General features: G+C 46.4%; 1 protein-coding gene across 1 annotated transcript in view; it reads left to right on the top strand.

Annotated features, from left to right (window-relative positions):
• PLPP3 (phospholipid phosphatase 3) overlaps window positions 1-12254 on the top strand; it is a gene marked incomplete at its 5' end in the record, with an annotated part of 43233 nt that extends 30979 nt beyond the window's left edge. The window contains 2 exons of the mRNA XM_080349226.1: window positions 6492-6668; window positions 11413-12254. Of these exons, the coding sequence (XP_080205352.1) occupies window positions 6492-6668; window positions 11413-11538 (303 nt within the window). The 3' untranslated portion in view covers window positions 11539-12254. The remainder of the gene's footprint in view (window positions 1-6491; window positions 6669-11412) is intronic.
• Window positions 12255-17557: the final 5303 nt, after the last annotated feature.

Raw genomic sequence — 17557 nt, 5'->3', positions numbered from 1 at the left:
TGGGGGCTAAGCCAGCGCTCACTCCCTGCCTACATTTCCACCCATCTCACTTTGGTGGTGGCTGCCCAAAGTCACCGGGGCTTGACCCTGTTTCTGCAGGGTGCTAGGCAGACCATGTTGCTTTGCCAGCTTTTTTTTCCACGTTCTTCTGAAAAGCCAGTGGTTACAGAGCAAGCGAGAAGTGAAACGGCCTGTGGCAGCACAGCAGGAACGATGGTGTCTGGAGGGCCAGTGGCAAGGGGTGTACTAGCCACCCCCAAACCGCTTTGCACTAGTGCTTGCTGCCTGATTTTGTTTTTAACCTTGCAGCAGGCTTCAAAAGTGGTGTTTAGTTCCTGTGTAACACTTTGGAGCAGAAAGATGCTTCTGATCTCTCTTTGCTGCCCTTCCCCATCCCCATATGGGAGCACTTGGGCTATCAGCAGCCTCTGCCCTTCTCCCTGACTGATCCGGGACAACAGGCTGCTCCACTTACCCCTCTCCATGAAGGGTTTTTGACACCCAGCCCCTTAAGAGTGATTTGATTTTATTTAATTTTATTCCTTGTCTCAAAACTGGGATAAGGTGGGTAGAAGGCTCCATTTGACCAGCTGTTCAAGTTGCTTTGTGTCTTAAAGTCAGGGGAAAAATTACACCAAGTGTTCAATCATAAATTAAAGGGAGAAAAAGGCAATCTGAGACAAGACAGTGTGATGTGGTACATGTCAGAGGTGAGAAAACGATGATCTTAAGGGTCTTTTCCAACCCAAATGATTCTGTGATTCTAACAGGTCTAGCAGCACTCTGCTCTCCATCACTCCAGCTCCCTGGCCGCTGCCGGAGTGTGAATGAGAATTCTCATAGAAAAAGGGAGGCAGAAAATCTGTCATGTTGGAGAGGCTGTTAACATACATAAATATTAAAAACAAACAAACAAAAAATTATAATAATGCAGAGGGCTTTATTTAATGTGAAATAAACTGCTGTCTTGCCAAGCTCAGCGATTCAGTGAGTTTTTGGAAGCCTGGTTAGAAATGTGTCATTCACTATGCCAGCACCTGCAGGAGGTGGGTTTGATGGATTTAATCAGGGATTTATCTCAATCAAAACAAAACTGTTGTTCTCCAGTTCCTGGGAAGTGAGGGCTGTGCCACAGCAGGTTGCTGCCAGTACTTTGGGTACTGGGACTTTGCTGAGAGCCTTTGCAGAGTTTGGGGTGTTTGTGGGGCTGCAGAGGCTTTGCTGATCAGCCACGTCCTGAGTGCATTCCCTATTGAACAATACTTCATATTTCAAGGATAAGTCACTTCCCGTCTTTCCTGGCATTCCCTGGCTTTACTCTTGGAGCCTGTTCTGAATTATAATGTTTTTAAGTTTGCCTCTCCTGGTGGAGACAGATGCCAGAAAGCTTCATTCCATGTTTTTTAAAAGATACCTGAATTCCCACACATCCCACAGGGCTTTGCCTGCACCGTGGGGCTGGATTTGCCCAGGCATTTGGTGGCCAGTGGATCATAGAACCAGAGAATAGTTTGGGTTGGAAGGGACCTTCAAAGCTCCCCCAGTGCCACCCCTGCCATGAGCAGGGACATCTTCACCCAAATCAGGTTGCTCAGAGCCCCATCCAGCCTGGCCTGGGATGTCTCCAGGGATGGGTGACCACAACTTTCCCATCACCCAGTGCAGCAGCAATGCCCTGGCACTGTTCATCAAGGAGAAGCAGTTTGGCCCTGGGCTCCTAGTAGAAAAAACATGGGTAGATGTCAAGCCCTGGAGGGCTTTTCCCTGGGGGAAAAGTCCCAGGGAAAGGCACTTGCAAAACAGTAAAATATCCTGTGATTTAGTTCTAAACATTGAGACTTCAGGGCTAAGTTTCTCGCAGCCTTCTTGTCACCAAGAATACTCAATTAACATTAGGCCTTTGTATAAAAAAAATTGAAAAGGGGAAATTACACTTGGGTAATCGTCTTTGTCTTAATTTTCCTTGCTTTGTTACTCCTTGGCTAAGTGAGCCTGTAATACATATTTATAGCAAGCTGAGGAAAGAGGAGGCATGTAACAGCTTATTCCATGTAGCCCTCGGGACCTGACCCACACCTTTCGGTTTTGTTTTGCTGGACATGGGGAGTCTTTGCAGAGAGCAATGTGGGTTTTCTACTCCCCTTCATGGCATGAAGTTGCCTGAAACTGCACAGAGGATGTGGAAAAATGAAATAATTATCTCTCAGCAATGTTGGCTGATCCTGAATAAAACAGGAGTAAAATAGGGCAGTCTGCATATTTAATGTGCATTTGTGGATGAGGTTGAAGTCTGCAGGTCAGAATGGGGTTTAGTGTGTTCTACTCACTTATAAGAAAAGTTAGAAATGTTGATGGTTCTGTGCATAAGGGTGAGCGTGAGGGTTCTCTCTGGGTTTCTTGCTGAAGGATGGAGAAAGTCCCAGTGCCCTGGTGCTGCTGTGTGATGATGTGCCCATGTGAAGGAAACTCCATGGTGGTTGTGGACTTGGAGTCAAGTTTAGAGATGACCTAAGTAAGAGGATAAACTGGAATTACATCAGAGGTGTGAACTGCGTTTCTGAACTGACAGGGATATTCCTGCTGGGGTGGGAGGTTGCTATACACCCAGCAAAGGCAAGGAAGAGGCAAACAACTCATCCATTTGGTGCTGGGAGGTCTTTCCCCTTCTCCTGTCATTGTCCCCTGGCCATCTTGGTGCTAAAAGCCGAATTTTGCAGTTCACTTTCCTCCAGCTAGCTTTGCCTAGCCAAGGCAGTTGGGGTGAGTTTGAGGGGTTTTGGCCCCGTACTTCTTTGAGTACCGCTCTGTTTGTGGATGAGGCTGGAGATGGAGGTGACTTCAGGTCAGGCAGTCAGAAACAAGACCAGCCATTTCCCAGAATGAAGCCTTAGCTGTGACTAAGGGACGTGGGTGATGGAATTCAGCTTTGTGGTGGGAAGAGTGTGAACAGGATGAGGTTTCTGGGTGGCAGAAAGCCCCGGGAGGCTGGAGGTGATGCTTTTCGCCCGTGTCCTCTGCCAGCTCCTCCTAGATGGGTTTATTCAGGGGTTGCATGTGGCTGCAGGCTGTTCCCACCAGCACTGTGGAAGTCCCCTGGCAAAAGAATAGTGATATGACGTCCTTCAAACCATCTGCTTTGTGGTAACTCAGCCTCTGCCAGGAGACAGTGGATGGTGGGAGCTCCAAATAACTCCTGCTCTGTGTGATCCCATTTCATTCCATCCACCCTTGCTTCTCTTGATGTTCCTCCTGACTTCAACTGCCTCATGATGGTCTGTGGTGGAAATAACCCTGGTTGTGGTCTTGCTCCTCCATCCCCTGTCAGGAAGGGCTCCATCCAGCCCACATTTCCATCCAAATCTGGCAGTCCTTAGCAGGCAGCACTTCAGATTCGCTCCCAGGTTTAAAAACAAAACCTTCTAAAGCAGGTTTTTGGATAAATTGCCTGGAACTTCCCATTCTTAGTAACAGCACTAATTCCCTCTTTAGGGAAATTCTGATCCTTTCAGCTCCCAAGCTCCCCTTTTGCTTTTTGACCTTATTTTGTAACTAGTTTTTCTTTCATACTGAGGGCAGAAGCAAAGTTTGGAGCACCCTAAGGCTCTCCTCTAAAAGTACTTAGGGGTCCTCAGCACCCTGGTGTTTAAGCACAGTTTTTGGCAGTCTTCATGCTTATAATAAACCTGTGGAATATGGAAAGTGCTGTTAGTTTCCATTCATACAGAAAAGAAAAAAAAAAAAAAAGAGGATAATAAAGAGGAATTTTCCCAAGATTTCTAATGCAGCAGTAAAAGCAGCTCAGTTGAGATCCTCACACTGATACTGTGTTGTCTGACGCATCTATTCGGGTGGGCTTTACTTCTCCAAGGTGTGCAGGTGTGGGTGTAAGTTGGGTGCTGGGGACTTGGGTGGCACCCCACACACCCTGTATAGTGCCACATTGCCTTTGCACACCTTTTCTAGACCTAAAGTGTGTAGATTAGGCACACAGTTCAGCACTGTGCTCTGGAAGGAACGAGTCAGTATATTAACACATGTGGTTTTTAATTTCTTCGGCCCCAGAAGTATCTGCTTTATTCTGTGTTCAAATTCAAAGTTAGCTTTTTATTCCTGATTATTGATTGGTACCTTACTTTCTCACCTATAGATGACTGATTTAGTCCAAGGTTGTGGGATGCAGTGATCTGAGGGGATGTCAAGGCTGTGCAAAAGGGACAAATGTCAGATTACCCAGCAGCAAATTTCTTAAGGGGTTTGATGTGACAGAGCCTCATGACTAAAGTCAGATGTTAGGTTTCAAGTCTTCCTGGTAGAACTAAGACTAATAGTTTGTAAGATATAATACTTGGTGCTAATTTTGCTCTGCAATAGCATACTGGAACCTGAATCTTGCACTGTCACCTGGTCTGGGCTGAGATTCTTGAACATGAAAATAATCCTGAGCCTAAACCATAGCAGTTGGAGCACATTTTATCTTTTCTGTGCTTCCAAAATGCTACTGTCCACAAATGCTGTTTTTTTCAAGGGACATTGTCTCTACACCGGGAAGTTGTATTTCAAGATGTCAGAGTCCCCAGCTCTCTGTCACCATCTTCCCTAAATACATCCCAGGAGTATCCTGCCTGCACAGTTTATTCTCAGTGACAGATCACTGGGTTCATGAGTACCATGGCAGTGAGAATTCAGCCAGCCTAAGGACTGCAAACTAAAAATGCACTTCCCTGTTAATGAACCACATAGATATTTGCTTGCAGGATGAAGTGCCTGCTGTTAAATGACTGCAAAAGTCTGTGCGGGATGGGGTTGTGCTGAGTTCTAGCTCAGGGTGGCTGCATTTAACCTGGAGAGAAAGCACCTCCTCATCAGTGGTGGTGTATTTGGTTTTTGGTTTTTGTTTGTTTCGGTTTTGTTTTTGTTTGGTTTGTTTTTTAGATATTCCTGGGCAAAATATGCCTCCTAAATTTGATATGTTGGCTGTTGACTCCTCTTTCTCCTGAGCATAGAAATTGTTATCACAAATTAGGGAACCAGCCCAGTGATCCTTTCACTAGGTTACATCAGTGTGGATTTACTGTGAGGATCTAGAGAGCTGTAACTCATCCTGGAGCATCATTGTGCACCAGTTTGCATGGTGTGAGGTGTGCACCGTGGTGACGTGGCTCTGTTCCCAGACTCAGGCTGGTTTGCAGATATATTTCCCAGAACCATAATGCACATTAGCCAGTGCTGAGCTGGTTTGGTACAGCTCTGTTCCATGTTAATTGGCTAACAATTTGGATAATTTGGAGCATCTGCTCCATTCAAATGACATGATGTTTCATTTCCTCTAGAGAGCCCTGTGTGTGTTCTTTACAAAAAGGGGTAAATATGATGTTTATGCAACAGCCAAACATACTAAATTGGCCAAAACGAAACTTCCCCCTTATCAGCTTTCCAATTAATTCTGCTTTTAAAGACAAATGGTGTCATTCAGCTATCTGTGGTTTCGGGAAAGCCAGCGAGAGCTTCGTTCCCTTTTACATCAAGGCAGTGTAAACTGTTCTGGGTGTGTAAAAGGGATTGTAAATGGGTATTAAACTCCTTTCCAGCCCTCTGATGTTGCAGAGTCCCGCGAAGCATGCTGGGTCTAACTTCTGGTGCTTCATTTAGGAACAGGCAGAAAATACACACCTGACTGAGCCTGTGGGCAGCTGCAGGAGCCAAGCAGAATTTTCCAGGCACTTTTACACCTTTTGAGCCATTGAGTGCCTCTCTACTCCCCAAGCCCCCGAGGGTTGCTGTGGTGTCTCTTTCTTCCCACAGCCTTCCTCCCCACACTCATCCCTGGGCAGCAAGTCACCATTTTCCTGCCTTCTCCTCCTGCCCAGCTTCCTGGTTCCCACAGGAACCAGCCGTGCCCACCAGCCAAAACGGAAATGGGCCCGAGATGGTCATGAGGGCGGACACAATGTCCCTTTGATGTCATGTCAGCTTCATTTTTGGGTCGAGCAATCCTTGGGGCTGGCTCTGGAGGTGTGGCATGCTGCAGTGATGCTTGTTTTGCCTCTGAGAAATGCTGTGGGTCCTGCGTATGGCCAGTTTGGGACCTTGCTTCTGTTACGTGCTAAATAGTGATGAGGAGGAATTTCTTTATGTGGCATGATGGGATGTTGTGTGAAGGCTGAAGTGGGGCTGTGGTGTGAGCCACGATGCAAGGGGTCCCAAGTCCCTGGCTCACTGAGGAAGGGCTGTACCCATCCACCTCTGCCCACATCCCCTCCATGGGTTAAAATCCCTCCAGCTCCACTCTCCTCTGCATGATGGAGGCCACATGTTTTCAAGGAGCATTCTTCTTCTTTGACAGCTCCCCCCTCCTTGAGCCACAGGGGTGCAGGTGCCCAACAGCCAGCCCCACAGCGTTGTTGCTGCTGTGCATGCACATTTGGGGCACAGCCTCCCCTTTGCTGCCCTCAAATTAACGCAACCTTTTTGTTTTCCTCTCCTCTCCACAGTTCTATCTGCAGGCCAGATTCACGTGGAAAGGAGCCCGTCTGCTCCGTCCCCTCCTCCAGTTCACCCTCATCATGATGGCATTTTACACCGGCCTGTCCCGCGTGTCGGACCACAAGCATCACCCCACCGACGTGCTGGCAGGCTTTGCACAGGGAGCTCTGGTGGCTTATTGTGTGGTGAGTACCCCAAAGTGCGCAAGGAACAGCAGTGGGATGCTGGTGGGGGTCCTTGCGTAATAGTGTGCTCCGGGGGCTTGGTCTGGTGTCACCCCATGTTAAAGAACGCGTAAAACTCATTTGCAGGTGGAACCTGCCAGTTGCAGCCTGATAGTGGGTTCTCTGATGGGCACCCAGCAAAGGAGGGTGCACCCTCCAGTGATATCCCCTCCCCATAAGCAAATGCTGCTGCTGTGCTGGAGGAGTGAAGCAATTCCTCTAGTCCCCCGCCAAACAAACTGTTAATTTGGCAAAAAATGCACAATCCAGTCCAAAGCTGTTCCCTGGGAGCGAGAGCTGGTGTCTCCACAGTGAGGGGAGGCAGGAAGATGCCTTTGCTGGGTGGTGGGTTTTTAACGTAGCCAAAGCTCCCATGAGAAAAAAGCAAACAAAAGCCGTGCACGCTTGTCCGTGGCTGCCTGGCTTGTTCTCATGCAATTTACTTTCCAAAGAGTGACCTGATTGCGCAGCCCCCTAACTCGAAGTGACACATGTAAATGTTTAAAGTGGGCAGGCTGGGGACACAGGGTCGGGTGGCTGCCTCACAGAGAAGCAAAGGGGCTGGGGGTTATGGTCGTTCTTGTGTCTGTATAGACTGAAAGCAGGGGTTTAACAGCTTACCACTTTTGTGGTGTTGTGGAGATTTTTTTTTTTTTGACTGATCTAAAAGTAAAGCAGCCCTGGAGGCAAGGAATTAAGTTTGCTAATGTTATATATTTTGCAAGGAGAGAAAATAGCTTATTTATGTTCTTTCCACTCATTGATAATATTCCAAAGCTAAGACAAAAATGGCATTGTTGGGAAGTTTTAATGAAGTATTATTAACTCTGAGCAGTAGCTTTTGGGTTTTGCCGTTGCCTGATGCCAATGTCCCAGGAGGGACCAGCAATTCAAAGGGAAAACCAGAGAAGTGTGTGTACGCACAGATATGCTGCTGTAATGACTGCTCACAGCAACAGCATCACAGGTTCTGTGTCCTTCACACCAATATTTTCAGGGTGTTTCTCCAAATCCTGGAAATATTTCCCTATCCCAGCAGTCAGCCATAGCCCTGTGCTGGCAGCCCTGTGGAACAGAGGCTCTGGGCAATGTGGGGAGCAATGAAGCAGATTGTCTCAATCCAGGTGCCTGAATTTGTATCGTGTGAGTTTGTCAAGACACCAAATGCACATCACCAGGCAGTTTTACAAGGGAGTATTTAATTCTCCCTGTGCCTTTCTGCTTGGGAAGTAGGATAACAGCAATATATAGGGGGAATAGGGAGCAAGTGATCTGTCCATGGATCCCAGTGGTGGTTTCAGAAAGACAATAGCTCTCCGGATGCACGGAACGGGTGTCCGGATGCATCCTGACCGGGATGAGTGGCAGGGCTGGCCATCCTCTCCCGTCCTGTCCCTCTGGCAGCTGGAAGCTGTGCTGGGAAGGGGAGGCTGTGGTGGTGCTGGGCTGATTTTCCTGTGTCGAGGCAGAACTGACACGGGAAGCAGCTGCCTGGAGTTTTACAGGCAGGCACGGGTTTGCCTGCCAGCCCGGGGCAGCCTGCGCTGCTCTGCCCAGCTGGTTGGTGGAGGGAGCTGTTGTCTCTGCAGCCTTTACAGGCATGGCTTGGTGGCTGGGGACATCTCAGGTGGCAGCTTAGGATTTGGACAGGCTTTAAACCCAACCTTTGTCCTGTTCCATCAGCTTGTGAGGAGCCGACAATATGTGCTTGTTCTTCTAAACCTGGCTTTGCTGGTGTGAACCATTGCCTTGGAGGAGCCCGGCAGATTTTCCTCCCTTTTGGGAAGTGGCAACAAGGGACAGGGGAAGAGTCGCCTTGAGACTCCCTGGAGTTTGCATTAAATGTGGTGTTTAGCAGCTTTTTGCTAAAATTACTGGTATATCAGAGCAATTACTAGTATATCCTGGGGGTCCTTGCCCAGGTCTGGTACCAGCTCTCACGCATGGGATGCCCTGAAGAAGAGGGAGGGACCTGGAGACTCATCACCTCCAACCCACTCTGGGTGATTCCAGAAACTCTTTCCCCCAGCAAAGCCTTCAAAAGTCTGTTCTGATGATAGTCAGGAGCTGTTAAAATACCATAGTTTTCAGGCTGTGATTTTTCAGTAGAAACCAATTGTGGGTTTCATCTCCAAGGGCTGCCAGAGCTTATGTTCAGGTTGTGCTGCAGCAGACATGTTTGTCCTTCAGTGCCTGAAATAACAAGCAGAAGGCATTTGTGTCAAGCGCTTGCCACTGATGAAACATTCAGACTTGGATCCAGGGTGAAATACGACGAGAAGTTCTTAAATGCAAATAGTTTTTATGTGCGTTGTAGGCAGCCTGCTATGTGTTGTGTAGTTTATATCTCATCTGATGGAGGGAGAAAAGGGGAGGCGTCCCAGGGATATCCTCCTTCTGTTGCTCTGGTTAGCTCAGATGAGTTGTTTGAAGCTCTCTGTACGTAATTAAGGATTTTTTCAATATAATGAAAAGGAATGGGAATTGTTAAGTAGCAGTATAAGATATTGGCTTCCTTTGTAAAATACGCACTCAGCCTTCTGCCATCAAGTTTTCTTTATGGGTGGAGAGCACCTTCTACAGGAAATGGAGCTAATCCAAGTGAAAAACTTTGCACGTTTATTAGTCCTTTTTTGTGTTAAACAGTTCAAGCATTAGGAGGATTTAACACACTGTTTTAACCCCCAAAGATCATGTTTCATGATTCCTATAAGTGTTTATATAACCTCCAGCCATGTTAAAGTGAAATACAGTTTAAAGAGAAATGAGACCTCTTACCCAGTCTCTGAATTAAACCCTGAAAAGCAGTGAGCAGCACAATAAAAGCTAAAATACTCAGGATGACAGTCCACCATAACTCATTCCTGTACAAAATAAGGACCAGGCTCGGTGTAATCCCCATATGCTTCTTGCACTCTGCAATCTCCTACCATAAATTGATTTGCCATGGCTATCTGGGTGCAGAAATTGGACATCTTTTTGATTGAATCCAGCTCTCCAAGGTGGGCAAGTGAGCAAGATGGCATCAGAAATGTGCCGAGCTGGCCAAACAGGGGTTTTACAGTTATTAACGACCCAAAAGAAAACCATTGCCAGAGCAGTTCAATGTGCTTTTACGCTGTGATGCTGCAGCAAGAGGCCAGGCTCCAGCTTGTGATCCTCAGTAGGTCCAGCTGGATCCTGTTATTTAACCAAAGGTGCAAATGCTGCCCCTTGGATGCCCTGTAAACAACTTTAGCTCTGTTATACAACTAGCCGGCCAAACACCAACATGTACACGCAAAAAGGAACTGGTTTGTATGTCAGCTCCTTCCCTGCTTTTCCACCTAGCAATAAAAGCCAAGCAACAACAGCTCAGCTTCCTGCATCCCTGGTTATAATTGTAGGAATAAATTGCCACTTACAGCAGCTTCACTGTTCAGCTCAGTTCCTTATCTGCTCATGCTGATAGTAACCTGCAAAAGTTGTTTCCAAGGATGACTTGACTTGCTGCATAGGGCTTTGGGTAGCTAGAAAATGTGGAGCTGCAGAGGGGAAAATCTGTGCTCCCTCTCTTTGTTACCCAGCCTGGATGTGCTAAACTAATATTATTCCTTTGAGCACCTGGGACTTTTTTTTTCTTTCCTGATTTATTTTGCTGCTTAAATGTTGCATCTGAGTACTGCGGGAGAAAACTCAAACATGCTGCTAATTCCTACAACCATGTGCTGCTCCTCCCTGGCTTCAGCTCAGCAAACCCACATCTTGGCCCGAATTATCGGTGTTCAAGGATGTCTGAGATGAGACGGGAAATTTGGGCTGTCAGAGGCAGTTGGCAGCAGGACCAAACCTTGGGGCTTTGGTGCCAACTAAGAAAACGAAGAATCCTCACCATTTTTTGTCCCATCCAGAGGATCTGTGCTCTCTGACTCTTTTTCCCTTCTGGCATGGGGCTGAGGTTTGGCAAGGGAGAAAGTGCCACGGTCCTGGAGGGCTGATAAGCTTTGTGCCGTGGCTGCCAAGGGAGGATGTAGAAGTTTCCTTCCAGTACTTTGTTTCTTATTGTGTTGCTACCTCCTGAAATTGCCAAGTGCTGGCTTTTTCACATCCGGGAGAGGGGTTACATCACAGGATATTTAGGAAGAAGTAGTCAGGAATAGCTCCTCCTCTCCTTAGGCTTTGGCTTTAGGACCAGACCCTGGCTCTGTACCAGTGCCTTGGTGGGGCATAAGGAGAGCATCACTCACCGTTGACTCATTGCTGATAACTTTTCACACAGCTTTGATTTGAAACCTTTTAATTGCCTACCTGATGTCTGGCCGAATTAATTGTTTCATACCAACTCCATCCCTAAAACCACTCACCATGAGTCAGGTCAGCCCTGTGGAGACCTTTGTTATTTTATTGGAGTGTGGGCCGTGTATCTGTTTCCTGGCTTTTCAACCTGTTCAGCAGAAGTTTTGTTATGGCACTCGGTGATTACGCAGTAAGAAATGGAATTGTTTTTATGCCGTGTTTTGTGAGGTCTGAGCCTTTTTCCATATTGTACAGAAAGGTGGTAGCAGGTGCTTGGGATTTCACAGCTACCAGTGTTATGGCAGGCATTCAGTAGCACAAAAAGTGCTATTTTCGAAGTTTAATGATATTTATATATTCTGTAAACCAAATTTTTGAACAAAGCATCACCCAGAGTGACTAAGTTTGCCTTTTGCGCTTATTCCTACAGGTGTTTTACGTCTCTGATCTCTTCAAGCCCAAGACAAAGGCTTGCCTGCCTCCACCACCCATCCGGAAGGAGATCCTTTCACCTGTGGACATCATTGAGCGGAATAACCATCACAACATGGTGTAGACCTTTGAAAAATCGGATGGGTGTTGTATTTTATTTTATTTTATTTTTTTTTTTCAAAAAAATGACTGCTGACAGCAACTACCTGCTGCTCTCAAATCTCATCAGACAGTAGAATGTAGGGAGAGACTTTCTTGCCCGACCAGTAAAGTCTTACTCTGTGGTCTTTTCAACTTACAACATTTGGATAAAAGGGTAGTGGTCAACCAAGTCAAAAGCGACAACGAGAAAGAAAAACACAAAAGCCGAACAAACAAAGAGAGGTGCCGGAGTTCTGGATGTGCAATTGGTTTGAGTGTTCATGTTGTAGTGAACGCCAAATTGTTCATAGCCTAATGAACACTAAGAGATTTTCGGAAAGCTGGCCATCTTAGGGTTTTTTACTATGAAGATTTCCAATGCCTGCAAGAAAAAAAAGAAAAAAACAAACAAACAAACAACAACAACTCACGACTAAATTGTATAGCACTATATATGAGAAACAGCACTGAGTCAAGATCTGGGGTTGGATTGTAAGAGTTGCCTTTTTTCTCTTTTTTCATACTAGTTTATTTTTGCCTCCTCTATTCCATACTGTGACTTAGTTTAGAAGAAGCTTGCCAGGTCAAAGATCTCTGAAGGGTCTCGGTTCACACTACATGCCTTTAACGAGCAGTCCTGAGACGCGCAGTGAGGCTGAATAACTCCATCCTCTGCACAGAGAAGCCACATTTCTTCCTCTCCGCTCACTCCCCAGCGAGGGTTCGTCCTGCCTGAGCCCCCCCTACAAATGGCCCTTCATGCAAAGAGCATCCTCCGCTTCCCAGCCATCCACCCTGCCCCCCTCCAAAAAAAAAAATCACAGCAGCTTTCCTGCGTGCCCACGGGAGCTGGCGGTTCACGAGTCGGTAGCAGCGGCTCTGCTGAAGACGCGTTCGCACTACAACCCTGGGGCTGTGTCCTGGGGATAATTTTTTTTATTCTGCAGTTTCGGGACGGGCTGCTGGGCGGCACGTCCCAGCCTGGGTGTCAGTTGGCTTGTGCATCCTCTCCTCCCTCCTCCTCCTCCTCCTCCTTCTCCTCCCTTGGGCACTGCAGTGCACACCACAGCAGGTACCAGGTCCTGTGCTCTGCTCGGTGACACTGGTGGTAAATCATTTGTGCCTGCATCAAGTGTGATTTATTTTTTTTTTTTGCCTGGAAACCACAGGTTCTTGGTTTTCAGCCCTTTCACAGAGCACGTTTGCAAAGGGATCCCGCAAAGCATGCAGAACGGCCATTTGCACATCCTTCTTACAGAATCCGTCCTATCATTTCAACTATAGCAAGCTATGATTTTTTTTATATATATAAATATTATATAAATAATGTATAAAACCTTAAAAATTAACTATGTAAAATATTATTTCTGAAACAATTTTAGATATACCCACTATGACTATAAACTGTGTCCTGACCTGTGTTATTTACATTTTGCTGCTTAAAAAAGCATTGAATTAATTTTTTATAGTCAACTAAAATATTGTAGTTCTGTGGTAGTAATATTTTAATGAAAATAACTACAATTAGAGACATTTGTATAAAAAAAAACATATTAAATTGTCTGTATTTTTGTAATGTTCCATTTTGTAAAGAGAAGAATATTCAAAGACTTTTGTAGAATACAAAATTGAAGTTTGTATCTGCGAAATTATTGCTGTATAGATGTGCTTTTTAAATAAAAGCTCATAACACAACTAAATATCCCGGTGTGAGTTGTATTCTGCCTTTGGGTTGACCTTCCCCTGCGAGAGAAATAGGGCCCTTGCCCGGCAGGAAGATTGGGGGTGACCTTTTGGGATTTGATGATGCACAAGGGCATCTAGATAAAACGGACTCAATGCCACTTTTGATGGGCATCTGAGAAGGTCCCACCAGCTTTTGGTTGGGGAGGGTGTGATGGGGGTACTCATGGGTTTGCATTAAACTGCTCTTGGCTATGTCCGCTCTTTGAGCAAATCTGTTTTTATTGGGGGCCTCCCTTTTTCTTTAGCAATATTATAAGCTTTAAAGAAATATTATTGAAATAAAATAGAATCTTGAAGAGCCACAGCCCAGATGCTTGGTGTGCTGGACAGCCCCTGCCTAGGAAGGCTCACAACTATGCTCGGAAACAACACCTTTTCCATGAAAAACAGACCCTTTGCAGATGAACAAAAAACTTGCAGCTCTCTGGGTTGCAAAGATGTGGGTGGAAGGGGAAAAGAAGAAAAAAGCAAGTCCGCAACATGTGCTCAGATATGCGCATGTGCACAGTATACAGTTACAAGGCAGCCTTAATATGTTTTTTTCCTCCTCCCACAGAAGAAAATGAACTTTTCAGCAGTGACACAGGGACAGAGCTGCTTTTCGGCCACTCCTTGGGTGAACCGCATCGGCAAGATAACGAGGCACAGAAATAATTTGCAAGAATGCATGACAGGAAGCGAATACCACATCAAACTGTAAATAAGCAGCAGGTGGAAATTAAGTAAGCAGAACTCAGCTAGCACTTGCTATTATTATCCTAATTAGTAGTAATATTTTATTATGCATGGAAAAACTTTGTAAACTCGCACCTGTCCTAAATGCAAAGTGAGTGATTTGAAAGTGTTTGAGGGTTGAGTGTGTTCTAGAGGTGAGACTTTAACTTCAGGGCAATGGCTGTGAGGACAGACTCGTAATCCCCAGTTTATCTCCAAAATATGCTAAGAAAAGTGTTTGCTTTGCATCTTAACCCCCAGCTGCTTGGAAGAAAACAGGAATACAGATGTCTGGGTGAAAGAGGAGGGCTTGGAGGAGCGTCAGAGGGGAAACAGCACAGGAGGCGATAAGAGCCAGGGCAGAGCCAGTGGCTGCAGGGCCAGCGAGTCGTGGGACCTTGCTCAGGATGTCTGGGTCAGGTGGGGGAGAGGGAGAAAAGGCCACGGATAAATCGGTGGGAGGTAACAGGCTGAATGTTATAGCACGGGGCTGAGCATCAGCAGTGCCAAGTCCTATTTCTGGCCTGAGCGACGGTCGTTTCCTCCTCCACTTCCCGTCCACCTCCCTGATGCTGTCCTGTCCCATCCCATCCCATGCGTGCTCTCAGGCTGGAGTGGGTTAGGGCAGCTTGGCACAGCAGCCTGTTTTGGGGGGTGCAGCTTTGCTGGGGCTCACCCCTGCTGATTGCTTGGGAAATAAGGAAAGGGGAGTGACAACTGCTGGAGGCATGTGTTGGAGAAGGTGTGAATGTTTAGGTGCTACAGGAAGAATGAGCACCGATATTAAATGGGCGTTTCAATGAAACCCCACAGAGAAGTGAAAACCAAGGGAGCAGGGGTGTAGGTACCTCAAGCTGTGAGGACGGTGGCAGCGTGTATCTATTGCCATCGCTTCCTGTGGGGCAGGAAGGAAGTGAAAGAGAAATGGGTGAAATGGAAAAAAAACCCCAAACAAACAACAAACCCTTGTGAGCGCTAGGATCCCAAGGCAACTGCTTTTGCGGGTGGTTCCTGAGCAGTGTCTGCATGTGCAGCAGGAGCTTGCACCTTGCACCACTCTGATGTTTGGTCCTTCATGCAAACACACATCAGCAGGGATGCTGAACAGCCAGGAGACATCGGGGCTGATGGTTTGCATGCTGCTCCGCATGCTGCAGCTGTCCCGGATGAGTGAGATGGACGAACAAACTCCAATGTGTTCATGCAAACATGCCGCGTTGCTGGAGCCCCAGGCTGGCTGCTGGTTGTGGCCTTTAGTGCTGCAAAATCCAGGCTCTGCTCATGCTGATGCTAATCGAAGATTGCGGAGCGCCCAGCACAACCATCTGCTTTTAATGCTCGGGCCTGGCTGGCAGATCCTTTCTGCACAAGGGCCCATTCTGGTCAAACCTGTCTTTTTTTTGCACAGAGACTGGTTCAGCGTGTTTTCACAGGCAGGGATTCATGCATCCACCTGACTGTGATGGGAGCAGGTCTTTTGTTCCAGGGTAAGAAAGGTTTACGCAAGCCCCAGGTTCAGCCGTGTTTCGGTGTACCTAAACAGCTTCACTCAGCAAGAATGCTTGTTGTACTTCTGCTCAATGATTTTCAAATATGAAGTTCTCAATCAAGGGAGGGGGAGGGAGGAGAATCGTCGTGCAAGCAGAGACTTGTTTTTCTCATGCTCCGAGTCTGCCTTGTTTTGAGTGTCTGAAGTTTTTATCCAGTTGTTCGTACAGATAAAACCAGCAGCCAGCTGTGGAACAAGAGCACATCTTGGGTTGAGGTCCTGCAGTACCGGAGGGTGGATCTCAAGCCCAGGTCCATGGCTGGGGTGTAGCACAGCTGTCCCTGGAGAGAGCACTCCACATCGGCTGCATTTCTCTACCCCATCTCCCATTTCTCTTGACACACCCTCTGCCTTCATACACTGCTCTCCTCCGAAAAGGCAAGTGATTCCTCCTGTGTGTTTATCTTTACCTCTGGAGACCAGATCAGAAGTTCTGATTTTATGAATGAAGTGAATCGCTTGCCTCCTGGCTTCTATAAATACGGTCCGTAGATGAGCCCAGAGACAGGAGCTACAGCCCGTCTCCTCCAGACTCTCCTACCCTTGTTCCCTGGGTGCTGCGTGATGGTTGACACAACCCTGATGACCAACTTGCTTGACTTACCAAGCTACATAAATGTTGAACAGAAGCTGTCGCCTTCACCAAAGCAAGCAGGAGGTAGAAAACAACCTCCTGTTGACTCAGTGTGTGTGGGGGGAAACCACACAACAACAACTTTCAATTATCACCTTTGCGCGCCACCGCCACTGGCACCAGCCAGCACGGGAGCGCCTGCGTTAGCTTGTCTTGAGTTACAATTTCCTCAGGGCACAGACTACACCTATGTGTGTTTTTGGGTTGTAGTGATCAGACTGGTTGTGAAGAACCCCCGCCCCGTCCTATCTGTAGCTAGAAGGGAGTGAAGTCACCGGGAAAATCTCCTGGTTTCCTTAGAAAGTCTTGTTCTGCAAGTTTGAGAGCCGCCGACTGCCACCACAGCAGTCGCTCGCAGGCAATGCTGCTTTAAATATATAGTGGCTCAGCCTCGCGTAGCATTTAATTTTTGTCTTTAACCCAGAAAATAACCGTCTTGGCTTTCTTTTTTTTTTTTTTTCATCTCTCATCAGGTGACTCTCAGTGCTATGTTTCAAGACACGTGAAGCGTGAGGCTGCCAGCTAATTCACTGCTGGTGGCAAAGGCTTCGGCATCTGCGGGGTTTAAAGGCATGAACTCCACAGGGTTTGATCTCGCTTTATGCTAAGGGTTCGTAACCAGCAGGAACAATGGGCTGTTATTTAAGAAAAACACCTTTTAGTGTTTCCACATATCAGCAGAAAGTTGAGAAACAGAACCACCAAAACACAAAAATATGTGTACACACACATCTACAGATGGGAGAAATGGGAATTGAGGGGAATTCAGCCTGCTTCTGAAGGTTTTGAAGTGATTAAAATCATACCAAAACTTGAAATAATATGACTTCTCTTTCTCACCTGAAAAATGAATAAAGTGAAAAAAAGCCATCACTTAGTTTGTACAGGGAGTGATGTGAAAAACTTGGCTTTCCCACCGCACTTTAACATCTCTGTTTCCAGGTGTGTAGTGTGAGGTCCTGCTAGCTGAGGTCAGCCTGAGATATAAATTAAATAAAGGAGCATTTAATCTGTGCTGAGCTGATCTTTCCCCTGAAGAAACATCATGAATGAAACAGGAGGAAATGTGCTGGTTTAATAAGGAGTTCAGAAATAAAAATAAAAACTAAAAGGTAAAGTAAAATCTAAAAGAGAAAAGAAACCCCCTTTTTATTCAAAGGAGGGAGACAAATCTCCCCTGAGCACAAGCAGGTCTAATAGACCTGTCTTCTGCACAAGTGCATAATTTGCTTATTTTCAAATAAATTCTACCGATGTTGAAGGTAAATGAATAACATTGCTCCAACCTCCTAGGGCTTGTCTGAACAGGAAAGGTTGTTAATGTTTAATATGAGGTAAAATTTTAATCCATTTCATTAA

The sequence above is a fragment of the Nesoenas mayeri genome (genome assembly GCF_963082525.1).
Source record: "Nesoenas mayeri genome assembly, chromosome: 8".
Taxonomy (NCBI): Eukaryota; Metazoa; Chordata; class Aves; order Columbiformes; family Columbidae; genus Nesoenas; species Nesoenas mayeri.
Note: the sequence above shows the minus strand (reverse complement) of the source record. Positions and strands in the feature narration are given on the sequence as shown.